Below are 27,643 nucleotides of genomic sequence, written 5' to 3' on the forward strand. Positions count from 1 at the left end.
CGGCCTCCTCCTTGATCCCCGCCCCTCTGGCCCCCTGGAGAGGTCTCCAGCCGCTGCGTCAGCTAGTGTTGGGAAGAGGGGCGGGGCCGAGACCTACTGGAGATTCTGGGCCCAGGGAGAGGAGCGAGGGGTCCCCATCCGTAGAGGAAGTGCCCTTCCGAGCCGGGAGGCTGGTTTTTGGGCTTTAACGTTTCTGCTGTTAAAGATGAGAAACACTGAAACCTAACTAAATCAAATAGATCCCAAGGGACTCAAGAGTAGCGAGTCTGAAATCCCGCCTAGCCCCCCCAAGCGCCCCCTTCCCCTTTTTTACACAGAAGCTGCGCTGACTTTGACGCCCTTCAAGGTGGGTGGGCTAAACCTCAAAAATGGGGCATTCTGAGGGGGGAAAAAGGGTCTGGGTGGGTGAATCTCTTCCGAGAAGGATGCTGGGTCTGTGTGGGGAGATTCATCTGAGGGTGGAGGAAGGTTCTGTAGTGAGGGGAAGCCAGCCTCCGTGGGCAGCAGGCTCTGTGTCGGGGGTGGGAGGGTGTTCCTGACAGAAAGAAGTAGACTGGGGGGAGTTCTGTCAGATGGGGGAGCTAGGTTTGTAGGCAAAATCCTGTAAAAGAAACATGGCCTTTTTGTAGGGATCCTGTCTGAAGGAGAAGCCGAGTCTGTGAGAATCCTGGGGGTGGGGCAGGGACTGTGGGGGATAGAAGAGTCCTGTCTGAGGAGGGGTCCTGACTGAAGGGAAAGCAAGGTCAGTGAGAGGGGACCCTGTCTGAAGTGGGAGCAGCGTCTGTGGGAGGGGATCCCGTCGGAGGTGAGATCGGGGTCCGTGGGAGGGGATCCCGTCGGAGATGAGATCGGGGTCTGTGGGAGGCGATACTGTCTTAAGTCACTGGGCACGGAGAAAACTCGAGGCAAGGGTGACTTGGAGCTGCTCCCTGGGTGGGCCTTGGCCCCCTGTGCAGGGCTGGGTTTCCAGTGCAGGATGAGGCCTGGGCGGCAGCTCTGAAACGATCCAGAGAACCTGGAGGGTCGGCACGTCCGGCCCCAAGACTGCTCCACCTCTCGCAGGCTCGATCACCTAAAAGCTTCGGAGTTATCCGGATGCAGCCTCCCCCACCCCAGCTCCCCATACGCCCAAGCGAGGTGGCAGTGGTGGAAGTGTGTCTGGGGCTGCCGGGCGTATTAGGGCTTTTGTTCGCCGCAGGGCCTGGGGGGCTGCAGGGCTTTGTTTCCGCGCCTGCCTTTGTTCCAGCTCCAGCGCGGCCCCCAAATCCGAGCCCCGCCCCGCCCCGCCCCGCCCCTTCAGCTGCCTAAGCGCCCAGCCTACCGGGGTCCCCGCGAGTCCACGCCCCCACCGGCTGGCCCGCCCCCTCCCAACCACTCCCCCAAGGCCAGGGCCCAGACCCTAGCTTCCTTCCTCCAATAACGGGGAAGGAAAGTTGGTGGCTGGTTCTGCACAGGGTGAAGAGTGGAATCCTTTAGTAGTATTTACTGAGCACTTTCCATGACCCCACACCTACTCTGCAAGGGGCCCCAAAACTACCGGGTCGGGCGGGGTAGGGGTGATCCATACCTGCCCTTGCCTCTTGGGCAGACATGGGGTGTCAGGGGCCAGACAGTCAAAATAAGCCAATGATTGTAAAGAGTGTAGGAGTGGACTTCCCTAGCAGCTGCCACCAAACACCTGGGGGAAGAACAATTCAGGCAAAGACAACAAATGCCCTGAGGCAAACCAGGCACACAGGAGGCAGTGACAGGAGGAGTGGTGGGAGGTGTCTAGAGGTTGCTGGGCAGATAGGTTGTTTACAGTCCCTTCGCTAGGCTCTAGCAACTGTTCAGAACAGCATTGATGGAGGCTAGGTCAACTGGAAACCAGGCTCAGGCAAACTCAGGGAGCACAAGGAGACACCCTACGACTGGCCGAGCCAGGGTGGGCATACAGGAGGGCCGGGCCGGGCCAGGGCAGAACCCTCACTCAGAGGTCCTCTCTGAGGAGCCAGCCTATCCAGAGGTGTATGGCAGGACATGGGTACATCTTGGCTCTGCCCCTCAGTAGGCCAGTGTCACCTTATAGGCTCATCCCCTGTGCTCCTTGTCCACCCTTTACAGCTTCTCACCGTGGCCAATCCCAGACCCATGGACGCTGTCTATATTCTGGCTCTGTGGACAGGGCACAAGGGGTGAAACAATGTGCAGGAGGTGCCAGCCGAACCACTGCCCCTTTTGGGGGCCCACCTGCAGACAGCCACCCTCACTCTCTCTTCCCTCCCCAAACTCCATGCTTGCACCTGGCTCCCTCTCCCACCTTCAACTGTCACCCCCAAAGCCACTTCCTGGGGAAGTCTTGTGACTACATCTCTCCAATCTCTGCATCTTCAAAGATTTCATCCAGGAACTAGATAGTTGTAATAGTCCCACAATGTCATGAATGCACTTAATGCCACTAAACTGTATACTTTCAAATAGTTGAGATGGAAATTTTGTGTGTATTTTACCCCACACATAAAAATCAGATTGGGGGGAGGGTATAACTCCATGATAGAGTGCGTACTTTGCATGCACGAGGTCCTGGGTTCACTTCCCAGCACTTCCATTAATAAATAAGTAAATAAATAAATAAACCTAATTACCTCACACACGAAAAAATTTAAAAATAAAAAATAAATCAGATTTTGATGAATCTGTCCCTCTGACCTCTGACCTCACTACTCAGCTCCAGCCACATAGGCCAACTGTGTGGTTCCCACCTCACAGCCATTGCACTTGCCCAGAACATTCTTCCCCACCTCTCTTTCTTGCTGCTTCCTTCTCTACTTTTACACTTCATCTAGAGAGACTCACAGGACATGCGCTCCAAGCTGTTTGTGGTCACTGCTGCACTGCCATGCCTCACCCAGGGCCTGCTCCCCAGGAGGCACTCCGTCAGTGTGTAAAAGGACAAATGCCTGAAGGTGATGGCTGTCAGTTTTTGTTTAATTGTGTTAAAATTTACATAGCCTCAAATTCATCATTTTACTTATTTTAAAGTGTAAGTTCAGGAGCATTTCATACATTCATGTTGTGCTCATCTTGTTCCAGAAATTTCATCACCCCAAAAGGAAACCCTGTACCCATCAGCACTCACTCCCTGTTCCACTGGCCCTTGGAAACTACTAATCTGCCTTCTGTTTCTATGAACTTTTTAATCTTTTGATGGAGGCTTTTACTATGTCGAGAAAAGCATACATATCGTACCTACAGGGAGCACCCTCAGTAACCAGCTCTCAGAGGAAAAAATGGAATGTCTGTGGCTGAGACGCCTTTTGTGCCCCTCCCAGCTGCAGCCGTCCTGACTTCTCCCACCACAGACAAACTTTATGGTCCATACGTGGAACCACACAGGGTTTGCACGTCAGTGTCTGACTTCTTTCCCTGAGTGCACATCTGTGTGGTGGCGTGTGGCCTTGACCCCTTCTATGCCCTTGCTGTGTAGAACCCCATTCCACAAATATGCTGTAGTTTATTTCCCTGTTCTCCTCTTGACTGCACTTGGGTTTCCCTCCTGCTTGTGCTGTTACCAACACAGCTATAGCAACACCATACATGGCTTTTGGCTGGGCTTTCCTTTTTTTCTTGTTTCTTTTGTTGTTGTTGTTGAAGTATAGTTGACGTACAATGTTCTGTTAGTCTCTTGTGTACAGCATAGTAATTCGGTCATAAATGTATATATACATATTATTTTTCATATTCCTGTTCTTTATAAGTTATTACAAGATATTGAATGTAGTTCTCTGTGCTATACAGTAGGTCCTTGTTGTTTATCTATTTTACATATAGTGGTTAGTATCTGAAAATCTCAAATTCCTAATTTATCCTTCTCGCCTTTCCCCTTTGGTAACCATAAGTTTGTTTTCTATGTCTGTGAGTCTGTTTCTGTTTTGTAAATAAGTTCATTTGTATCATTTTTTTTTTAGATTCCACATATAAGTGATATCAAGCCATAGTTTCTTTCTCTGCCTGACTTAACTTCACTTAATATGATAATCTCTAGGTCCACCCATGTTGCTGCAAATGGCATTATTTCATTCTTTGTTATGGCTGAGTAGTATTCCATTGTATATAAATATACACCACATCTTCTTTATCCAGCCATCTGTCCATGGACATTTAGGTTGCTTCCATGTCTTGGCTATTATAAATAGTGCTGCTGTGAACACTGGGGTGCCTGTAACTCTTCAATTTGGAGTTCTCTCCAGATATATGTGGCTCGACTTTTCTTTGTGATGAGCTAACAGAAGGTTTTAGCAGAGGGTGGTATGGGGTTCAAGGACCAGTAATAAACCTCAGAGAGAGCCAAAGGGGCCACAATAACAAGATAGCTGTCTGTACCCAAATCACTCACTTGGTGAAGACATAGACCAGAAAACCCAAAGAACATTCCTCTCCCAACATGTAATTATTTTAGCCAAACTGACAACTCTGAGTTATGACCTAACAAACCCCCTCCCAAAATTCCTCAAGCATTATCAGACTGCCTACCTGCTCCTAAAGATAAACTATACCTTCTCCCTTAAGGAACTTAAGCCCATAGGTAATGAATCAACTAACCTCTAGAAACCTTCAGCACAACCCCTTTGTGCCTGGTGCCATGTAAGCACAAGGAGTTGAAGCTTACCCTCCCTTATAAAAGAACTCAGGAACCAACCCTCGGTGCACACACAGGCACCCCTCATCTGTGTGGCCGCTGTTGCCTGTAGCAGCGTATCTATTAAGTTTTCCTTTGTCTCTGATAAATTACTTCACCGCCCACGCACCGGCCGCCGAGTCCCCCAGCAGATGGCGTGATCAGATTCCCAGGAAGGGAGTAGATGGCTTGGAGGTGGAATGCAGAAGATAAGCATCGATGCAGGCCAGGCAGAGAAGGCATTTGAGCCTCTGAAGTCACCCCTTAAAATAACTATCTTTCCTCCCTTAGTTTCCTGTGGCTACGGTAACACATTACCACAAACTTGGTAGCTTAAAACAAAAATTTAACGCACAGTTCTGTTGGCCAGAATTCTGAAATCTGCTGGCTCGAGGGGTTCCTAGGCTTGTGGCCACATGATGTCCATCTTCAAGGCCAAAGTCTTCTACTCACTCTGTGGTTCCAACTCCATATTGCCTTTGCCTCTGTGTTGTGCTAGGGACTGAACTGTGTCCACCCAAAAATGCCTCTGTTGAAGCTCTGCCAATGTGATAGTATTTGGTAATGGAGCCTTTGGGAGGTAGTCAGGGTTGGGTGGGGTCATGAGCGAGAAGCTCTCATAATAGGACTAAAGTCCTATTAAGAACAGATGCCAGAGAGCTTGCTATGATCACAAAGAAGAGGTACTATGAGCATACAGCAACATGGCAGCCTCCGACATGCCAAGAGAAGGGGCCCCAGAATGAAACCTACCTTGCCAGCACCTTGATCTTGGACTCTGAGTCTCCAGAATTGTGAGAAGTAAATTTCGGTTGTCTGAGCCACCCAGTCTATGGTATTTTGTTATGACAGCCAGAGGCGACTAAGACAGATGGCAATCTCCTTTGCCTCACTCTTAGAATGCACGTTAATTTACATTTAGAGCCCACCCATTTCTCCACTTCCAGACCCACAGTCACAACTGCAAAGATCCTCTTTCCCATTACGGTAACACTTCCAGGTTTCAAGAATTAGGATGTGCATAGCTTCAGGGACCATCTTTCTGCCTCCTGCAGTCCACATTTCACAGATGGGAAAACCAATCCCCAGAGAACAGAAGGTGCTGTCCAGGGCCTACTGTTCAACCCAGTCCTGGGCTTGGTGGGTACCCTCATCCCTTCCAACTTCTGCCTTCTCAAGTGAATCCCTGGCCCCCAGGGACAGCAGGAGGGAAAGGATGGGAGACATCCAGAGCTCAGAGTTTCATCCTTTCCCTGCAGAGAGGAACCAGGTAGCCTGGGAGAAAGGATTCCAGGACAAAAGGGGAAAGCCCAGCTGAGCCTGGAACGCCACAAAGTCAGTCCCTAAGAATGACTGGAGCATGTTAAAAGGACACAGAGGCCACACCTGATGCTACAACTCAAGAATCAGAAAAAAATATGACTGCCATTGACTGACATAAATGAATCCACCCTACCCATGAGTTCTTAAGCGTTTCTGAAAAAGTCAGAAAAACAAGCTCATCTGTCACCATATCATGCCGCTTTTAAGGCAGCCCCTCACTCTGAGAATTCAGCCCTGATTCTGCCTTCCCCAAGGGAATTGTATTTCAGGGGAACACATGGCCCCAGTCCTGGCCAAGATAATTAAATCTAGAATTCAGAAAACATCATTTCCCAAGCCATAATGGGATCCCTGAGCAGGCTAGGATTCTCTACTGCACACACTATGAGGTGAATGGAAGGTGGGGTGTCATGTTGTTACAGAAATGACAGGCCAGCCAAGAAACAAGCACCACTCGGAGGATTGGAGTACTCAGATCTATTACGCCGGCGGGCTCAGAGGGGCTTCTGCTCCGAAGCTCTGAGCACCTCCAAGACGTGCACATGAGGTTTTATAGGGTTAATTACAAGTATGGGGCTATTAGCCAATAAGGTTCAAACAACAAAAAGCAAGGATCAGTACTCTGGAGCTTGTCAATTCGGAACAGATCACGTTACTGACACTTGTTGAGCTTGGATTTACGAGTTAGCTTGTTAGCCCAGTAAACTGACACTAAACTTCAGATTTATGAGTTAGCCCAGCAGAACTTAGATCAGTAAACCGACACTTATCACACTTAGATTTGTGACTTAGCTCGTTAGCCCAGCTGGGCTTTTCCTTCACAATGTGGTCATCTAGCAATGGGGACACAGAAGTAAGCACAGTTAGACTGTCACTGCCCCCTTGTTAGGGTCAGCACTGCTGAGATCCTGCATGGCATGCAATGGTGCTCGCCTGACCCCCGCTCTGAGGGGTTCTCACCAACAATATTTGGCCCAAAGCCCAAGAAGTCTTTAGAGCTAACTTTCCATCTACGGGAGCTACAGGGGATGTTGGAGGGAGACAGAGAGGCAACCAGAGTGTCCACCTGGCAGGGGGCATGTCCTGCCAGAACCAGGGTCCACTGCCCTCCATCAGTCCTCACAGAGGGGCTATAAACCTCCGGCCAGCCACTGAAACAGTGGCCACTGGGGCTGGCACAGAGACGAACACAGACGACACAAAGGAAGTTTTAAGGTGGAAGGAAATGTTCTGAAACTGGATTGTGGTGATGGTGTGGTGATGGCTACACAATGATGAACATTAATTTACTAAAACTCTTTGAAGGGTACCTGCAATGGGTGTCTTTTATGGCATATAAATTATACCTCAATACAACTGTTATAGGGGAGGGGAGGTCCAAAGAAGATACACAAGTGATGTGGACAACAAGCACATGAAAAGACATTCCACATCATTAGTCATCAGTATGAAATACTGATTCACATTCACTTAGGATGGCTATTAAGAGAGAGAGAGAGGTCGCCTCTCGCTCCCTCCTCTTCGGAGACATCCCACACTCTGTCTATAGAGTATGTACCTACTTTTACTTTAACCTGAGCACCCAACCCCCACAACTTGTGGCCTTTTTCTTGCCTTTTGAAACAGCCTACACTCTATGAAGTATGTATCTCTCTAAATAAATCTACCTTTACTCAAAAAAAAAAAAAAAGAGAGAGAATAAAAGCGTTGGCAGAGATGTACAGAAACTGAAGCCCTCCTGCATTGCTGGTGGGGATGTAACATAGTGCAGCCACCCTAGAAAAAAAGTTCAGCAGTTCCTCAAATGGCTAAACACAGATTTAACTATTTGATCCAGCAATTAACTCCTAGGTACATATCCAAAGGAACTGGAAGGAGATATTCAAACAAATCCTTGTACAGGACTGTTCACAGCAGCAGTATTCACAACAGCCAAAGGTGGAAACAACCCCAAGGTCTACCAACTGATGAATAAATAAACAAATGTCATATTTCCATACAATGGAGTCTTAGCCAGGAAAAGGAACAAAGCACTCCTATGTGCTACAACATACATGAACCTAGAAAACATTATACTAAGTGAAGAAATGAGACACAAAACATCACATACTGTATGAATTCACTTATATGAAATTCCAGAATATGCAAACTAATAGAGACATAAAGTAGAGATCAGTTGTTGCCAGGGACTGGAGGTAGGGGAAAATGAGGAATTACTGGGGCAAGGAAGATTTTGAAACTAGATGGAGGTGGTGGTTATGTAATATTGTGACTATACTAAAATCCACCGATTGTTTACTTTAAAATGGTTAATTTTTGTGTTATGTGAATTACCTTTTTTTTTTTTTTTTTGCCGGAGGACCCCACCCCGCCCCCTCGCGGGAAACGGGGATGGGGAGCGCCAGGGGTATTACCTTAATTTTAAAAGGGGAAGTGACGCTTCTGGATCAACAGGGAGCAAAGGACCTGAGACATCCTGAACAACGGGTCCTGGGCAGAGACAAACCAGCCATCAGGGCCCATTTGTGGACAGATGGTGACTTGACATGGACCTGTCAAAGAGCAAGGCAGCTTCCAAGGACAGACCACTAGGAAACCATCCTTGTTTTTTAAAAGATGCATCCTGAGTTTAAGAGAAGACTTAATCAATGTCTTAAACACAAACAGGTCAGGGTGGACATCAGCCACCATGGACCCAGAGGAAGACAGCCTGCAAGAGCAAGGCTAGGCTGTTCTGCCTCAGTTTCCCACCTCAGCAAGGAGGTGCTTTCAGACCAGAAGCCAAGGGCACAGCTCCTGAGTGGAAAAAAATGAACAATCCAACTAGACAAAATTCACAACATCTGGGTGGGAGGCACAGTGGCCAGAGGCAAAGTGATGGAGACCTCACAGTGTGCAATTTCTTCGATATGAAATATCCAGCAAGGCAAATCTATAGTGACAATAGATATGTGGTTGCCGGGACAGGGTGGGACCAGGGACTCACAGTGGATGGGCACAGGGATCTCACTGGGGATGGGAGAAATGTTCTAGAACAGGAAGATGCTAAGAGTTACACAAAATGGCAAATTTACTAAAAGTGGTTGGCTCATATGTGCACATGAGATGGGCGAATTATAGGACAGAGTTGGTGATAAGAGGTAAGAAGGGCTGTGCTGGGCCCCTGGGCCAGGAATTCCAAGCCCCAGGGCACCAGGAGCAAAGATGAGATGGGAGGGACCTGAGGAACACTGATTAGCACAAACACTGTAACCTATTTAGTGGGTGCATTAAACCGGGAATGGAGCAGGAGTCTGGAAGGAACAGAACTGCCTAGGTGTGCCACCTCCAGGGGCTTTTCCCTCCACCTACAAGCTTTCCTTTTGTCTTTTTTTGAGGGGGAAAAGGGATAATTAGGTTTGTTTGTTTGTTTGTTTGTTTATTTAATGGAGGCACTGGGGATTGAACCCAGGACCTCATGCGCTCTACCAGAGCTATTCTCACCCCCCCGACAAGATTTACTTTAGAAAAATAAGGTTTTTTTTAATTAAAAACAATTTTTTGATCTACTAAAAATAGGACAAAAAAAGACAAAAGAATATATGCTAATTTGGGAATGTTAAGTGCTCCAGTGTGTGCTATATTGTTTTCTGTGTTTCTTGCTTTTTTTTTTCCTTTGGAAAATTAATCCAAAGGCCTACACTAGGGTGCAGGGACCCTGAAGTGACAGTGGTGGTAGTTCTGTTAAGATTATTATTCCAGTGGGGAGGGTATAGCTCAGTGGTGGAGTGCGCACTTAGCATGAGGTCCTGGCTTCACTCTCCAGTAACTCCATTAAAATAAATAAAGAAAGAAATATACCTAAAGTTATTCCACGAAATAATAACTAATTAATTAAGCCTAATTGCCTCCCCTCCCAAAAATGGTGATTATTTCAGTTCAGGTTTCCTCCTTCCCCTGTGGTTTCCTCAGGCCTGGGTCCATAAGGCTACTGGGGGGTTGTCTTTTACATATGAAAGCAAGTGAAACTCTCTAAGTTGCACTTACTCCTCATCCTGACCCAGTGGCAGTCCCTGAGGCCGGTCTGGATGTTTCTTTTCTGGTAAGTCCTGAAGGAACCTGGCTGGGTCCCACCTGTTGTTCCTACTGCCTCCTTGGGCTCCACCGGGACCTGGGTCCGCGCTCCCCTCCCGCCCCCTCCCCAACCTGCTGCCTCCAGGGGCTTTCTGGGGTGATAGGGGTCCTGCCATGCAGCTCCCCCATCACAGAGGGCTCCCCATTTCCTCTCAGGACCGACCACAGGTACCTGCTTCCACCCTATCTGCCTTGACCGGAAGGCATCCCTCTGGGGCCACACTCAGTGTTCAGCCCCTGGGCTGAGGGATGCTCCCAGCAGACGGAGGTGTGCACCAGGGTCTGAGCCCTGCATCACACACCTGGCACAGACCAGACCCACCTAGACTAGGGCTGGCCTAGAGACCTGAACACTGGGCTTCACCCATGGGCAGTGGCTGCTACAGAAGAAGGGTAGAGAGGGGCTGGGACCCTGGGTGACCTGGGAGCAGAGGCTGAGCCCTCTGACTCCTGACATAAGCGGTGTGTGTGTAGATCGGGATTCTCCGCCTTGGTGGGCTTAGGAAGGAGCTTACGGGTTCTTCCCTCGATGGTTGGCCAGTGTCGCCTGCTCCTTCTCCCCCACTGCCTCTAAGACTCTCAGATCTGGTCTGCCATTTTCAGTATTCACAGGCCACTTCGGCCCCTCCCTAGCTGATTAAACCTGTGTCCTCAGCCACCCTATTTATTCCCTGAGATGACCCCGCAATCACCGCACAAGGTCTTTGGAAAGAAAAGCGAAATAGATATTTTTCTCAAGGCTTGTGATGCTGGAGGCCACAGCTCCCAATCCCTTTGCCACTTGAGAGGGGTCAGGTTTGGGATTTTCCTCCTGCCTCCCACACTCCTTCCTGGCCAGATCCTCCCTCTCACCCTCTTCTGCTGAGAACTTTTCTGCCCTCTCCTTCCTACCCTGAATCTGTCCCCTTCTGGCTTTCCCTACTGAGGCCTGAGCAGCCACTGCTGTCTTCTGGGCCTCTTGTGTGGGCCGCCACTGTCCCCACGGTCCTTTAAACACGCTGATGGGACTGTGGTCTCCACCTCCACCCCGACAGCAGCTCAGCCCACAATTCTCTCACCTGCCTCTCCCAAAGGAGGGCCACCCTCCCTGCTTACAGCCCTCACATATGCCTTTCCACTTGCCCTGATGCTGTTTCAGCCACACCTGGATGGCTGGTTCCCTCTCTTACGCGGGAGTCCCTCTGCTCGTAGGATGGGAGATGAGACCACCACAGTGCCTAATACACGCTGGTAAGGCAGGAATAAAGCATTCAGCAAGAGACAGGCAATCGGCAGGTATTTATCAGATTTCCTGTGCGAAGGCCCTGAGTCTCTGGCAGCTGTGTTCATTTTCTGTTGCTACTTAACACATTACGACAAACTCTGTGGCTGAAAACATCAATTATTAGCTCACCGTTCTGTAGGTCAGAAACCTGGGCAGCGTACTCTGCTTGGATCTCACACAGGATGCCATGATGCTGTGGGCAGGGCCGGGCTCTCATCTGGAAGTTCTGGGGAAGAGCCGGCTTCCTATCTCAGTCAGGTTGTTGGCAGAACCCAGTTCCATGCAGGGTAGGAATGAGGTCCCTGTTTTCTTGCTGGCTGTCTCCCAGGGCCCTTCTCAGATTCTCGACTCAACCCCCCCCCCATATTTCTTGTCACGTGGGCCTCCCACCTTCAAAGCCCTGGCCTCCTTCTCCTCCTTCAAGTCTGTTTCTGCTTCTGCCTCTAAGGGCCCTCATGGTTCCCTTGGGCCCACTCAAACACTGCAGGACAATCTCCTCCTTTAAGGTCGGCTGATTAGTAACCTTTATTATGTCTGCCATGTACTGTAACTGTTCACAGGTCTGGGCATTTGGGCATAGAATGTTGGAGGAGGCATTTTCAGAATTCTGACCTAATGCCCCAGAGTCCTATGGAATCAGGTGCAGGGCAGGGTGAAGCAGCTGTTGGCACCTCCACTCCTGTTTGGGTCACAGTTTGGGCAGCAGCTGCCTGTCAAGGTGAAGGACACAGTTGAACCCCTGGCCTCACAGGTCGAGGTGGGCACAGCAAGGGGCCTGTAAAGCCAGAGAAGAATTAGCAGTGATAGGAACTGGGGAGGAGAGGTTGGATGGAGGAGACCCTGTGAGCTGGGTAGGCCATGGTGAGGGGCCCAGATTCTGGATGAGGACAATAAGGCCATGAGATTCAGATTTTAATGAGGTTCCTCAGGGCACGGGCCATGGAACAGGCTGCCGCTGGGGACAGTGGTCTCCCCACCAGCATATCCCCTCCCTTTCCTAACCTTCATCACACTGGCTCAGCAGCTACCTAAGGTGGGAAGCAAGCACGCTGACTTTGTCCCTATACTGGCAGCTGAGAAGTCAGGCCCCTCCGCGCCAGATTCCACGCCTGCTGCAAAAGGCCTGGGGTCCACTGAGGTCCAGGCCCGCCTGTCACCCTTCAGCCCCCATGTGTGGGCCCAGGAAGCCTACCACCGCAGCCTCACCATTTAGGGGGCCTGGGTCATGGGTGTGGTGGACAGCCAACAGACCAAGGCTGTTCCTCTGCCCAGAGAACTCTTCCCACGATTCTGTCCCCTAAAGTGCCTTCTGGTCTTTGGAGTCTGGCCACGCACGCACCACCCTCCTGGAAGACGTACCATCCATCTCGGCCCCAACTCCCTTTCTCTTCTGAGTGCCGCCCCAGAGTGGGGCCTGCAGAGGGCGTTCAGTGGACGTTTACTTGTTCACTATTCGCCCTGGGGAAGGTGGGCCTGCTGTAGGGGCATCGAGTCAGCTGCCTCCACCTTCTACCTGGGACGCGGCTCAGAGCCGGGCCGCATCCCACTCGCAGCCCCCAGGCCCCACACCGGGCTGGAGTCCGACACCAGGGCGAGCTCTGCTGCTGCTCGCACCCAGGTTACGAGGAGGAAACCGACTCCCGGATGTGGTTGGGTTCAAGCCTGCCGGGACCCTCCCGGGTCTTCAGCGCAGAGAGCCCTCTCACCCTCATTCTCGCCCAGCACACGTGAGGGGGCGTGGCCCGAAGAGTGACAGCGCAGGCCCCGCCCCCGCCCCGTCTCTAGGGGACGCCGCAAGCTGCCCTCGCTCCTGCGACTTTGGTTCCCAGACGAGAGCCGGAAGTGCGTCCTGGTGGCGGCGGCTGATCTCCATGGAGACACCGGAAACGTGCACTGACCTAGTACTTCCCCGCGCCGCAGCGGCTGCGGAATTTGGTTCCGCGGGCCTTGTGGCCCGGAAGTGCAGCCCCGGAGGTGGTGAGCTGGAGGCGGCCACTGCCCGGTCTGGTGCCTGAGGAGGAGCCGGAGGTGGGGTCAGGCGGGCATCCCCCTGCCGCAGGGCCGGCGGGGAGGCTGGGGCGTGCCACGGCAGGGGCGGCCGCGCTAGGCTTGGAGCGCGCGCTGCATACGTGAGGGGGCGCTGCAGGACTGGGGCAGGGCGCGGAGGCGGGAAACCTAGGCCGGCTGGGTCTGGAGCGGGTACGGCGGCAGCAGATCAGAGAAGGGCGCTGGTCTCAGGGTGAGGCATGAGCAATGGCGCAGAGAACGGGAGAGGGTGATCACAGCAATGAGCATGGTGTGCGCCAAAGCGTGGTGGTGAGGATGCTTGGGTGCAGCGTCTCAAGGTGGGCCTTTGTTCCGAAGCGCCCAGAAGGCTCTGCTGCACCTGCCCTGTAATCGGAGCCTGCCGGGGAGCAGGGAGGGGAAGGATCGTAAGAGGAAGGGTTCAGTCCCCACGGATTGAGGCGCAGGTTTCTTCCCTCGTCGCCCGGGCACGGATTTGGAATTCTTTAGATGCTGGGTGAATAAAGACAGTGAAGGGTGTTTGTGGTAGAGGTAATGGCACGTGCAGACTTGGCCTGTTCAAGGAACTGCCATGAGGAGCTCTGAGCTAAGGAGGGTCCTGATCTGTTAGGTCTGAACAGGCTCCCTCTGCCTGTCGCGTAGGGAATAGACCAGGAGGTGGGGGGCCGGGAGGAGGTTACTGGGGCAGTAGAGGTATGCAAAGTGGTCTGAGGGGTCAGATGTGGAGCATGTATGACCTCAGCAAAGGAAAGGTGGTTTGGGCATAAGGAGCCAGAGGGCGTGAGTCTGAGACCCCAGTAGACCCCGAGGGTTAAGAGAGGCCTCACTCTGGGGCTGTGACCCCACCTGAGCCAGGCTGGTGCAGAATGGGCGGGTCTCAGGGTATATCCTGTGTCTGGATTGACTGGAGGTGTGTGTGGCCTCAGTGCAAGGTGAGCCAGGTATCTCATGCCTTATCTGATAGAGGGGAAACAGGCCTAGCAGGCGTGGTGCCTGTTTGATGGTGAAGCAGCAGAGCTTCTCAGATTCCTAGAGTTTGCTGGGGGGCAGTACTCCCTCCCCTTTCCGGTACCTGAGGGTGGGCAGTGCTGGGATTTCAAGGCCACAGTTTAACAAGAAGCTTCCAGATTGCTCAGCCATGCCTATCTCGAGGCCTCTGTTGCTCCAGCTGCACTCAGCCAATTACACCCCTCTGTGCAGTGCACAGGCCCCCTTTCTATGGCAAACTCACACCCTGCACCCCACAGGCTCCATCAAGATTCCAGGAAGCACCAGGCTGCAGGAGGCATCTCCTACCAGCTGTGCTGGGGTCTGCCAGAGACCATGTATCTTCCTCTAGTAGGGCACCTGCCAGACTAAGGCCCAACCGCCTCTCAGCTCTTTGTGACTATGCTCACCCCCAATCGCTTAGCCCCAGAGGCAGGTCGTGCCAGCCTCCCTGCTGCAAAGACCTCCGTATACACTCAGTTAATACAACCAGGTTTTGAGGCAGCAGACCTGGGTCTGCACAGGGCCTTAGATGCTCCAAAGGTTGAGGACTGTGTCAAGGGGAGATCAGAAAGAAGTTTCTAGCAGTGGGAGCCACAGCCAGCAGGGTGGGGAGTGGGTGAGACCTGGCAGCCTGTTCTAGATAAGGGTTTCTGCCCTCTTCTCCACAGGACTGTCCCCTCGGAGGACGACGGGAAGGGGACGTGGGGAAGGCTTATGGATGTTGGGAGTTAGGGAAAGGGTGAATGGGTGGGGCAGGATGGGGGACAGGAGCCCTGGTCCTCCCCACTTCTGGCAGGAAGCAAGAACGGGAGGGGGCAAACCTTTGGTACCCCCAACCCTCTCCCAGCGGTGTGCTGGGGGCTGTGGAGGCAGAGGGGGCTGCAGAAGTCCTGGAGTGGGGGCGGGGCGTCCTGCTGTGTTGGTGACCAGGACTTCGAGGAGACCAGGGGCGTTGGAGAGGGCTGAGGATCCTGGAGCCTGGGGTGTGGGTCACCCTTGGGCCCTGTCCCGCTGAAGGGATGGGAACGCTGAAGCAGAGAGGGGGGCGGTCCCCGTCTGACTTCCCCTCACTCACACCCCCTTGTTCGGTGCAGATGGCGGCGACCGAGGCGGTGCATCACATTCACCTGCAGAACTTCTCCCGCTCTCTGCTTGAGACCCTCAACGGGCAGCGGCTGGGTGGGCACTTCTGTGACGTGACTGTGCGCATCCGCGAGGCTTCACTGCGTGCACATCGCTGTGTGTTGGCCGCTGGCTCGCCCTTCTTCCAGGACAAGTTGCTGCTCGGCCACTCCGAGATCCGCGTGCCCCCTGTGGTGCCCGCGCAGACAGTGCGCCAGCTCGTCGAGTTCCTCTACAGCGGCTCGCTAGTGGTGGCGCAGGGTGAAGCGCTGCAGGTGCTCACAGCCGCGTCGGTGCTGCGCATCCAGACGGTGATCGACGAATGCACACAGATCATCGCCCGCGCCCGCGCCCCTGCCTCGGGCACCCCCGCGCCCGCGCCCCTGCCAACGCCAGTGCCCCCGCCGCTCGCGCCCGCGCAGCTGCGCCACCGCCTGCGCCACTTGCTGGCCGCCCGACCCCCAGGCCACACCGGTGCCGCGCACAGCCGCAAGCAACGCCAGCCCGCGCGCCTGCAGCTGCCTGCGCCCCCCGCTTCTGCCAAGGCGGAGGGCTCAGATGCCGACCCCGCTCTGACCGCGGCCCCAGACGACGGCGGTGACGACGACGACGAGGAGACAGATGACGAGACCGACGGCGAGGATGGCGAAGGTGGCGGCCCGGGTGAGGGCCAGGCGCCCCCTTCTTTCCCCGACTGCACCGCGGGCTTCCTCCCCGCGGCCGCTGATGCAGCGCGCGAGGAGCCGCCTGCGCCCGCCGGCCTCTCTGATTACGGCGGAGACGGGAGGGACTTCCTCCGGGGGACTTCTGCGGCCGAGGACGTGTTCCCCGACAGCTACGTCTCCTCTTGGCAAGACCGGGATCAAACCGCCCCTGAAGGCTGTCCCACCGAGACCCCGGCCCCGCCCGACTGCGTCCTGTCTGTACCCCGTCCACCTGGCGTGAAGACCCCTGGGCCGCCTGTCGCGCTTTTCCCCTTTCATCTGGGCGCTCCCGGGACACCTGCGCAAACCCCTCCCGCGCCCTCTGGGCCGGCCCCCGCGCCCCCGCCCGCCTTTTACCCTTCGCTCCAGCCAGACGCAGCTCCCAGCGCGCCTCTGGGGGAAGCCTCGGCCCCACCGGCCGCTCCCACCGTGGCCCCCTCGACAACCACTGCGCGCGCCCCGGGGGCCGAGCCGCCCGCCTACGAGTGCAGTCACTGCCGCAAGACGTTCAGCTCTCGGAAAAACTACACCAAGCACATGTTCATCCACTCGGGTGAGTCGGGGTGGGTCTCTGAGCCCCTTGATCATTGGAGACAGGCTTTTTTGTTAATACTTGAAGACCTTAGGGGTAGACACAGCCTGTCATCCCTTCTCTGATTCAAGGTGAGGGGGGCATCCTACTCTCACCCCGGGGACATTATGGCGGCCAGCAGAGAGGGGGCAGGTCCAGTGTAAAGATACTGGCCTTGCTGGACTGTCCTCAGAACGGTGGCCAGCGTCCAGAGAGTTCAGAATGCTCTCTTGGCGTGGTAGGGGTGGGGGAGGGGCACCCAGCCCTGTGCCAGATGCTGTGCGTTTGGGGGCTGGGAGGTCCCTGGAGGTGGGGTAGACCTGAGTGGTCAGCCTCGATGGGGAACGATGTCCTAGACCTGCGGGGTTCTCTACCTGTTGGAGTTGTGGGACACTGACAGGCAGTGGTACACAGGTTTGACCCTAAGGGTCTGGGAGAGGTCCGTCCCTGCCGGGCGGGGGGATTCTGAGTTGAAGGTTGGTCCGGGTGAGGAGTAGAGTCCCTACCTGACAAAGGCACCCCGGGGCCCCTTCCCAGCTGACCTGAGTGCGCTGCCTGCCTTTGTCGCCCTCAGGGGAGAAGCCCCATCAATGCGCCGTGTGCTGGCGATCTTTCTCGCTGCGCGACTACCTGCTCAAGCACATGGTCACGCACACGGGCGTGCGCGCCTTCCAGTGCGCTGTTTGCGCCAAGCGCTTCACGCAGAAGAGCTCGCTCAACGTGCATATGCGCACCCACCGGCCAGAGCGCGCGCCCTGCCCTGCCTGCGGCAAGGTCTTCTCGCACCGCGCGCTGCTGGAGCGCCACCTGGCAGCGCACCCTGCGCCCTGACCCTGGCCTGGGGCCTGACCACTCCCCCCGGGGTCGGCAGCGCGCACCGAGGAGGCGACACCTGCTGCGGCACCTGGACCACGTTCTCGCAGCCAAACCACGCTTTTTCCTCAGCGCAGGCCTTCCTTCTGCTTCCACCCTTTTCTCCAGCCCAGCTCGCCTCACTCCTCTCCTCCCACGTATTCAGACCCTCGGGGCGGTGGCGGGCTGGTCGAGGACCCGACCACCTCTGGAAACTGGATCATCTCCAGCCTGAACCAGGACTCACCCATGGTGCCGAGCCCAGGATTCTTGACTCCAGCTGGGATTCACTCCCCTCCCTCTCCCGTGAGTGGGCGGAGTCTAGGGCTGCTCCTGTATTAGGCCGGTCGAGGTCCCTCGCGCCCCACCCCGAGCTACTCCCTCATCTGGCATCTAAGGAGTCTCAGGTGGACCCGTCATGGACAGAGGCCTAGTCTGGGAGCCCCTGCTCTGTAATAAAGGACTGGACCATGGGCCCCAAGTACTGAATTACGAGCTCTGGGACGCCTGTGTTCCTCGCCTTCACAGATCGGCTGTGGGCCTTGGGTCCTGGTGCCCCTATCCCTGGCCAGCACCCCTGCCGCTCCTTGGGCTCCCTTGGGTTGGGACAGGATGGTCCACTTTGCCATCTCGTACCTCTGTTCTCTGGGTGGGAGTGGGGTGCTCATGACTGGTGCTTGGCTCTCCTAGAGCCCTCGGCCCTGTGGGGAGGGGTTCAGGCCAGCCCCATTTGAGGTGGTTCTCAGGAGAAGGAGGCCACGTGTGGGAAATCCCTGACTACAGTCCTGCGACTGCTGTCCAAGGCGCAGATTTCAAGCACCCCCCGCCCCCCTACCCTTTTCTTCCAGCCAGACTCCCTGCCTTCAGATTCCCCTCCCCCTTCCCTATGGACATGATGGTTTGAGCACCTCACTTTTGGAGAGCACAGAGGGTCTTTGTGGCCATGCTGCCATTAGGGGATCTGAGCCCCAGGATAACTGCCCTGGGCGGCAGGTGCTGTAGTGTCAGGCAGGGCTGGGTGGGGGAAGGACAGAAAGCAGCAGCCAGAACTCTTCGACTGCTCACAGGGCTGCTGAAGCTGGCTGGCCAGTGTCAGGTCCAGGCTACTTTCCTCCTGCCTCTGTCCATTGCCGGCCATGGCCTGGGCACCCTATCCAAAGCATGGGGAGCCAGTTGAAGTGGGTGTGGTCAGTGGTGTGCTGCCCTGGCCCAACTTGCCATGCTCCTGGGCCAATAGCAACATTTCCTTGCACTACCCCGTGAATGCCTCCCAGAGATGAGGGGCGAAGGCTTTTCAGGTCCAATGGTGCATAGACTGCCAGACCCACATTCAGCCTCCTGAATCCTGAGCATGGTCCCCACTGATGTAGAGTGCTGCAGAGAGTGGAACACATGGGTTGGGGGGGGTTGGTCAGAGCTAGGTTTCAATTCAGGCACTGCAGTTTTCACATGCTTACAGCGTACCTGCTGTGTACCTGGCAAGAGTCTAGTGGCTCACCCTGGCCAGGCCCCATCTCCCCGTGGATCAGATTAAGTAGGTGCCACAGGAGAACCTCCTGGTGAGGTTTGCAGACAGGTAGGCAGTGCTCACAGCCAGAGTTGCTTTGGTAGCCTGCTGATTTTGCATTTGGCCTGACTGAAAGTGCAGTTCTCTGCAAGCAAGGATTTCTGCCTGTTTCCCAAGTGCCTGGCACACAGTGGGTGGGACAGGGGAAGGGGTACTGGAGCCATGCAGAAGACCCAGCAGAGCGAAGCAGACAGGTGGGGCTGAGAAGAGCTGCGTGCAGAGTCCTGAAGCCAGCACCCTGGTTAACAGAGCCTGGGCCACAGCCAGGGGGTGGGGCCAATGGGCTGTCAACCTGGGCAGTGAGCACTCCTGGACATTTCTGAGGCAGAAGCAGGTGCCATGGACATCGGGTGGCGTCTGGCCTTTTTGCTGTTGCTGGTGGGAGGCCTGGGGCAGTCAGCATGGCCAGCAGTAGTGGCCCTGGTGCTGCGCTGGCTCCTGGGAGACTCCATCTGCTTGGTGCTTCTGGGGCTGGCCCTGCTGGGGTGGCCCTGGCTGGGCCCCTGGATGCCCCCCTGGCTGAGTGTGGCAGCTGTGGCCATCACACTGGCCCTGCTGCCAGCACAGCCACCCCCAGCGCTGCGCTGGCTGCCTGCTGACCTGAACTACACCTTCAGCATCCTCTGCCTGGGCCTGAAGACCTGGGTGCGCCTGAACCGTCGGAGGCCTGATACCTTCGTAGATTCCTTTGAGCGGTGGGCGCGAGCCCAGCCAGGGCGCACGATCTTGGTGTGGACGGGGCCAGGGAGCCAGTCGGTCACCTTCAGGGAGCTGGACGCCCAAGCCTGCCGGGCAGCATGGGCCATGAGAGCTGAGCTGGGTGGTGCCCTGGGCCTGCATGCCAGGGAGCCCACCGCCCTCCTGATGCTGCCTTCACAGACCATGGCTGCCCTGGCCTTGTGGCTGGGGCTAGCCAAGCTGGGCTGTCCGGTGGCCTGGATCAACCCGCACAGCCGGGGGGCGCCTCTGGTGCACGCAGTGCTGAGCTCTGGGGCTCAGGTGCTGATAGTGGACCCAGGTGAGGACCACAGAGACCAGCGGAGGTCGGAGGGGGTGGGGACAGGGACTGGGGACAGACGTGGAGGACTGCTGTTCAGAGGGTCCTGGTGGGGCCTGGACAAGGGCTCTGTGCACCCTATCCACCCTCACAGGCAATTAGGGTCAAAACTTAGCTACTGGGAAGTCATTCTGTGGGCACCAGTTTTGTTTTTTCTTCACCATGGACATTGCAATCTTCTCTGCCCCAAAAAACTAATTATGGGGCTCTTTAGAGCTTAGGTGATTTTTTTTTTTTTCTGCTGGCTGCTTCCTCTGTGACTAGCAGTGGTTCCCCTGCCCATCTCTGGGTCTCGGGTCCCTTCTCCTAAGTTCCTCCTCTGCCCCATCCCTGCAGACCTCCGGGAGAACCTGGAGGAGGTGCTTCCCAAGCTGCAGGCAGAAGACATCCGCTGCTTCTACCTCAGCTACTCCTCCCCGACGCTGGGGGTGGGGGCTCTGGGCGCCGCCCTTGAGGCCGCGCCCCCAGACCCTGTGCCCGCTGAGCTGCGAGCTGAGATCAAGCCGCGGAGTCCAGCCCTGTTCATCTACACCTCAGGGACCACCGGTGAGGGTGCCCAGCTGTCCTTGCCCCAACCTCTGAACTGTGCCTCAGACTGGACCTCTGAAACCCACCCTGCCCTTTGATTGTGACACCTGGCCTGAACCTTGACCCCCAATGTTATCTGAGTGGTCAGCGCCAGAGTCCTGCCTTGCCCTTAAGTAAACAGCCACCGAAACCCTGAGCTTTGGAGTTCAGCTTCTGAACCCCAATCCAACTTGTCCTCCCAAACCCACGCACAGGTCCCACACTTCACCTCCTTTCAAGAGCCTCAAACCCCTGGCGGTGCAGACCTGGGCATGGAGACCCACTTTGGCCTGCTGGCCCCTCGTGCCGTCCTTGCACCACCTCACTCCTGTCCCTTCACCCCCAGGGCTCCCGAAGCCAGCCATCCTCACCTACGAGCGGGTGCTGCACATAAGCAGTATGCTGACCCTGTTTGGGGTCACAGCTGACGACGTAGTCTACTCGGTCCTGCCTCTATACCACACGATGGGGCTCGTCCTTGGGGTCCTCAGCTGCCTGGAGCTTGGTAAGCCCTCCTCTGAGCTCCCCTGCCCAGGAACACCAGACCAGATGTCAGGGTGATGAGGCCCCAGAGGTTACCCAGCACCCCAGGTTCTCACCTCTGACAAGGGACACACAGCAGCTCCAGGATCATGAGGACAGAGGCCTGGACCCCCACGTAGTCCTCAGTAGCTGTACCGTGGTCAGGAGGTGACAAGAGCTGGTATGAATGTTGGTCACTCACGTCAATTCTTGTCGCTGGTGGGGCCAGTGAGGGACCACTCACCAAGTGTTCCACCCGCTGGCACCCTAGACGCCTGACCATGAATTCAGACTGTGAGCTCTCCAGTCTGTTTTTTTTTTCCCTCTAAAATTTCAACATGGAAAATACTGAAACAAAAACATTTCTAAACTTTTCTACATGAATCCTCATATCCCAACACCCAGCTTCAGCCACCACCAGCATTTTGCTGTTCTGTGTTTTGTTTGTCATCTCCCCCTTACTCTCATTTGTCTTTTTCACTCTCATATTTTATATAATTTAAAAAAAATCACGGATAATTTCAAAACACACAAAAGCAGAGCAAGTAGTTTGACAATGCCTCACATATCCTCACCCGGCCTCAGCAACTGTTAACGTGTTGCCACTTTTATTTCATATGTGCTCCCTTCCTTCTTTCTGGATTATTTTAGAGCACATTCTAGACACTATCTTTTTGCCTGTACATATTGCAGTATGTATCTCTAACATGTAAGGACTTAAAAAATTGTAACCACACTGATTATCACACCTGAAAAAATTAACAGTAACTGATTCTGCTATGCAGCTAACTGGGAAAAAAGAGTAAAATGATATACTGTATATACTGTGTTTAAACTAATGTAAAAATGCAATGTGAGAAAAGCAGAAGGTATCATAAAAAAAAAACAAAAATAGAAACTCTGATATCATCTGACAAGCACTTTCTGTTAAAATTTCCCCAATTGTCTTAATTGTCTTTTTGCAGTTGAAGTGTTCTCATTTTACTTTTTTGTTTGGTCTCTGCTCCTCTTCCTCCCACATTTCCTATTAGACTAGACATGCCCTCCAGAGATGTTTTTAGACTCAGTTCAATTATTCTGGCCAAGAGTTTTGGTGGAGTGCGTGGTGCTTCCTAGTTTGTCATGCTGGAGGCTGCTCAAAACTGTATTCCTGCCTTAGAGAGGCTAAGAAGAATTGGGAAGCTTTAAGTGGAAAAATTCCTATCCACCTCCCCTCTGGTTTTACCAGCTCTTGAAGACCTTTCCAGAATCCAGGCATTTCACTAGGGGTTGCTAACAAAGCTGTCACTCACAAGGACCTGGCATCTGTTCCACCTCCCTCAAGCTACAACCTCAGAGAAGATACACACTTGCTACCTCACCAACCATCTGAACAGCTGTCCCTCTCAGCGCAGGGAGGATGTTTAACTTGCAGGCTTGTGCTGAGGGTGAGGGCTGAGGTGGGGAGAGTGCCATCCACAGAGCCAGCAGCAGAGGAGGGGATCAGAAAAGGAGGGAGCACTTTCCTGGGGTGAACGCAGAGTCCCCTAAAATCTATTAATCCACGTGTCCACCCTTCAAAACATCCATATATCCATCCACCAACCAGCCCATACATTGCCCATCCATCCTTCCACCCACCTTTTCAGCCACCTACCCGCCTGCCCAGCTAGATATTCATCACAGTCAAGAACAATTACTAGTCACAGTCCTCATTTAGCAGTGCTCACTCTGTACCGGCACCGAGCTTTCCACATACTGGAGACAGAATTCAAACCCAGTTTCGGCCATGCTCTTCTCATTGGAACCCTTCTGGCTGGGCCAGCAACACAGGATGACCCTGGGCTTCAGGGGCCACAGTCAGGTGATCAAAGCAGCTTCTCACAGTAGCCTGGAAGCATGACCTGAAGCCCTCTCCTCTCCTCCCTCCCAGGAGTGACCTGTGTCCTGGCCCCCAAGTTCTCTGCCTCCTGCTTCTGGGACGACTGTCGGCAGCATGGTGTGACTGTGATTCAGTACGTGGGCGAGGTCCTGCGGTACCTGTGCAACACTCCCCAGGTGAGGTGCTAAGATTAGGGCTCCAAGGGGAACACCCCAGGTGAGGTTTCCAGGACTCAAGCGAGGGCCCTCAGGGAAAACACCCCAGGCACGAGGCGCAGATAATGAGTCCCACGCAAGGTTTCCAACCATGGCTCCTTTGAAGATCAGCTGCACCACCTTGGGCAGATATTCCTCAAAGGGTATTGTGAGAATTAAACAGGTCAAGTGCCTAGAACAGGTTGTGGCTCAGGGTAAACTCACTAGATGACAGCTGGTCCTATCCTTACGGATCACATGAACTCCAGGGAACTGTCTCTAAGCAAGGTCCCCAGGTATCCCTCCAAGTAGTCTCTAGGTAACCCCTCAGGGAGAGGCTCCAGGTAACTACCCACAAGTAAGGTCCCCAGATAACTCCCCAAGATGAAGTTTCAAGTCACTCCCCTGGTTACATTCAGGTAAGGCCCCCAAGTAACCCCACCTGGTAAGGCCTCTAGTTAACTGCCCCCCAGTTTCAGGTAACTACCCCTATATAAGACTCCTGAGGTAAGACCCCAGTTGAGGCCTCCAGTCACCCCTAGGTATCACTCTAGGTAACCCCCGCAAGTAACTCTCCAGGTATAGACTCTAAATAACTATTACTCTCAAGTAGGAACCTGGGTAGATCCTTTAGTTGTAGGCCCCTCATCACCTACTAGGTAACTCCTGGGTAAGGACCCAAGATAGCCCTCCTGGGGAAGGGTTCCTGGGCACGCCCCAGAGCACCTCCTCTCACCCTTCTTGGGACGTCCTTGCAGCGGCCAGAGGACCGGACACATACAGTTCGCCTGGCGATTGGCAGTGGACTCCGGGCAGATGTGTGGGAGACATTCCAGCAGCGCTTTGGCCCCATTCGGATCTGGGAAGTCTACGGCTCCACCGAAGGCAACGTTGGCTTTGTCAACTATCCAGGGCGCTGTGGGGCCCATGGCAAGACAAGCTGCTTCCTTCGAGTGAGTGTGTTGAGTGTGGTAGTGGCCCTGATTGAGGCTGAGCCCAGAGGACCTCTACTGACACTCCCCAACCCTCTACTCAGATGCTGTCCCCTTACGAGCTTGTACAGTTCAGCATGGAGACTGAGGAGCCAGTGAGGGACAATCGGGGCCTCTGCATCCCTGTGAGGCCAGGTATAGGGGCCAGGGAACCTCCCCTGGGTGTGGGAAGGGTGGAAACCCTCCATCTCCTCCGTGGATGGAAAAAGCCACCCAAAGCCTTAAGGTTGGTGCCCAGTGGTGGTGTCTGCTGCCCTCACCCTGACCCTGAATCCCCATCTGCCTGACCACCATATGGGGCCCTCTGCCTCCTAGCTTCTCAGCTCTGCCCAGCTCCTCTGCCTCAACCTTCTGCTCCACGGGGTCTCTGGGTGTCCACTTGAGTTGTTCTCTTGAGCCTCTGTGGAAGTCACATGCCCCAGGCATTAATCTCTTGTCCTGTACCTTCTCCTGGGGCCTTGCAAGGTCCTGGCGCAGCCTCTCTCTTCCCTCCACCATTGGCCTCTGCCCTCGTCCATCCTGGGTATCCGTCTCCTGTTTCTAGTGGGCTTCCTGATGCCACCTTCTCTCTCCTGCTACCTCTCATTTGCTGTCTCCCTGTCTCTGTGTCTCTGTCTGGATCCGTGTCTGGGTCTCTCTGGCACTACCTCTGGGTCTCTCTCCGTCTCCTCCCTGGCAGAGTGCGCCGCGGTCCGGTGGGCTCCTGAGGTTCCCAGCCACGGCTAATGCCGCAACTCCCACTCCTACCCCCAGGGGAGGCCGGGCTCCTGTTGACCCAGGTGCTAGGCCGCCAACCTTTCCTGGGCTACCGCGGAGCCCGGGAGCTGTCGGAAAGGAAGCTGGTGCGGAACGTGCGGCGCCCGAACGACGTTTATTACAACTCTGGAGACGTGCTCACCGTGGACCGGGAAGGCTTCCTCTGCTTCCGCGACCGCCTCGGAGACACCTTCCGGTCCGGTGGGCTTCCACGGGGCGGGACCTCCGGATTGCGGAGGGGGCGGGGCCTTTCCTTCCAGGGGCGGGACTTACGGATTCCAGAGGGAGCAGAGCCTGGTGAGGACGAGGCGGGGCCTAGTGGACTAGAGGCGGGGCCTCCCCTTTCTAGGGGCGGGCCTGTGGGGTTCCGGTGGGCGTAGCCTGATGGTCAGGAGGCGGGGCTCCCTCCCGGGGGCGTGGTCTCAGCACCATCTCTGACCCCCTTCAGGTGGAAGGGGGAGAACGTGTCCACGCGAGAGGTGGAGGGCGTGCTGGCACAGGTGGACTTCCTGCAGGAGGTGAACGTCTACGGTGTGTCTGTGCCAGGTGCGGAGGGTTCACCTCATTCCAGGCCTCCCAACAGCTTTGTGGGAGGTGGGAGAGCTGCTGGGACCCAGGCGAGCGTCAGCCGCGGGCATCGTGAGGTGGGTCCCCGAGTGAAAGATGTGCCCCACAGGGTGTGAGGGCAAGGTGGGCATGGCTGCCGTGCAGCTGGCCCCCGGCCGGACCTTCGACGGGCAGAAGATGTACCAGCACGTCCGCACTTGGCTCCCTGCCTACGCCATCCCCCAATTCATTCGTATCCAGGTGAGCTCGGGGTGGCTGAAATAGATGGTTGGGAGGTGGGCGTGGGCAGTCGCAGTGGAGGTCACAGTCTGCCCCTGCAGGACGCCTTGGAGATAACAGGCACGTTCAAACTGATGAAGTCCCGGTTGGTACGAGAAGCCTTCAATGTGGGTGTCATTGCTGACCCGCTGTTCGTGCTGGACAACCAGGCCCGAGCCTTCCGGCCCTTGACGCCCGACATATACCGGGCAGTGTGTGAGGGAACCTGGAGACTCTGACCATCTGTTCAGCCCACAGACATCTGAAGGCCCCAGGCCCAACGCTGATCACCACCCGCACTTGTCCTGTCACCTCCACCCCAGACCTGATGGTGGGGGGGGTCGTCATGAATCCCAGCCTGGCCTTATCCCCAGCTGCACAGTGTGGGGCAACCCTGGGCCCATGGCTGAGCAATAATAAACTTGAATGTATACACAGATGTCTGCCTGGCTGGGGAAACAAGGAGTCCAGGGCTCAGTGCCCCACGCTGGAGGAGTAGCCCTTCTGGGCAAGGCCAGGGGTGTGGGAGGAGCCAGCAGCCCACTGTGGAGAGATGACATTGCTCATTCTGTCTCTGGGTCACTGTGGCCTCTGATGGGGCTGGGGCCAGGTGGGGCCAGTGGATGTGTGGTCTGGAGGATATGGGGAGGAGGGCATTTGACTGACGCAGGAAGGGTGAGTGTGACTCGGAGAGGAGTGTGTCTGGCAGGGTGCATGGGCAAAGGCTCTGGGGCAAGTCCCTATTGAGGGAACAGATGCAGAGGCTTCTGGAGAATGGAGTCTAAAGTGTCTTAGAGGCCAGAAGTGCCCTTGGGGGCACTGTGGGAGCAGCAGGCAGGGTGGTGTGAGCAGGAACAGTTCTGGCTGGGTGACGTCCCCGGGGCAATGTCAGGCCCCCAAGGGTCCCTGGGCATTTTAGTTTGGGACAGCCAGGCACTGTGGGCAGCCTGAGTACAGCAGATCAGGCACTGCAGGCCATGCCCATGGTTCTTTTCCAGGATGTGGCTGTTCCTGTTGTCACCGACTATTTCTCTGCCCTTCAGGGCCAAGGAAGCCCAGTGTGTTCCCCTTCAAGGAACCACATCCCCTTCCTGGCTCTGGTATGCACTGCTGGACTCGGATCCAGGCCCATGTGGTTCAGCCCACCTCCCTGCACATAGTAGGTCATCAGGTTCATTCACACGCCTCTTACCTCCAGGAGAGGCTCTGGCTAGGAAAGGAGCTGGGCCGCGTGAACACAGCAGCAGAAGCCCAGGCTGGCCACCCTTGCTTTGGCCCAGGCCTACTTCCTCCAGGTGCACACAGTAGGTTCAATATCATTTGACAGCGGGCACATAGCAGCAGAGGCTGGACTGGTCCCCCTGGAGCCCTTGTACCCTCCGGGAGTAGAAACCAGCCTGGGAGTTTGGAATAGACAGATTGAGCAGCAGAGGCTGGCACTGTCACCCCTACTGCCTGCTGGTCTTGTGACCATCCCTTAAGACCTGCTCTACACTGCTTTCCAGGCTTCCCTGGGTTCCTGCACCCAGCTGCCCATCACCTGGTGCCAGCCTAAGATGGTACAGCATCCACTTCTCTTGTGTGTACTATGCTGTGAGTGGGGGTTGCATTGTGGCCATCCCCCTGATGAGGATCCTGCAGTCCTGTGCCCAGTTCAAGGGGCCCTGACTAGTGAGGCTCT

The 27,643-nt window shown here is 55.1% G+C and overlaps 2 protein-coding genes across 7 annotated transcripts; both read left to right on the forward strand.

Annotated features, from left to right (window-relative positions):
* Positions 1-13,304: 13,304 nt before the first annotated feature.
* ZBTB45 (zinc finger and BTB domain containing 45) lies at positions 13,305-18,110 on the forward strand. 5 transcript variants are annotated; one of them, XM_032487460.1, is made up of 3 exons: positions 13,305-13,385; positions 15,467-16,751; positions 17,344-18,110. In XM_032487460.1, exons 2-3 carry the CDS (start codon positions 15,467-15,469, stop codon positions 17,598-17,600), a joined length of 1,542 nt encoding a protein of 513 aa, XP_032343351.1. In that variant the 5' UTR covers positions 13,305-13,385; the 3' UTR covers positions 17,601-18,110. The 5 variants fall into 5 exon arrangements, with proteins under 5 accessions (XP_032343351.1, XP_032343352.1, XP_032343350.1 ...); XM_032487461.1 differs by lacking the exon at positions 13,305-13,385 and adding an exon at positions 13,392-13,702; XM_032487459.1 differs by lacking the exon at positions 13,305-13,385 and adding an exon at positions 13,392-13,596.
* A 125-nt stretch (positions 18,111-18,235) lies between these two features.
* Positions 18,236-26,399, forward strand: SLC27A5 (solute carrier family 27 member 5). Of its 2 annotated transcripts, XM_006172601.3 has the most exons (10): positions 18,257-20,206; positions 20,582-20,791; positions 21,159-21,317; positions 23,247-23,371; positions 24,148-24,342; positions 24,426-24,516; positions 25,135-25,333; positions 25,586-25,683; positions 25,814-25,944; positions 26,025-26,399. In XM_006172601.3, the coding sequence occupies exons 1-10, from the start codon at positions 19,528-19,530 to the stop codon at positions 26,199-26,201; spliced, it is 2,064 nt and encodes a 687-aa protein (XP_006172663.1). In that variant the 5' UTR covers positions 18,257-19,527; the 3' UTR covers positions 26,202-26,399. The 2 variants fall into 2 exon arrangements, with proteins under 2 accessions (XP_032343334.1, XP_006172663.1); XM_032487443.1 differs by lacking the exon at positions 26,025-26,399 and having other exon boundaries at positions 18,236-20,206; positions 25,135-25,338.
* Positions 26,400-27,643: the final 1,244 nt, after the last annotated feature.

Source organism: Camelus ferus, chromosome 9 (assembly GCF_009834535.1).
Source record: "Camelus ferus isolate YT-003-E chromosome 9, BCGSAC_Cfer_1.0, whole genome shotgun sequence".
NCBI lineage: Eukaryota > Metazoa > Chordata > Mammalia > Artiodactyla > Camelidae > Camelus > Camelus ferus.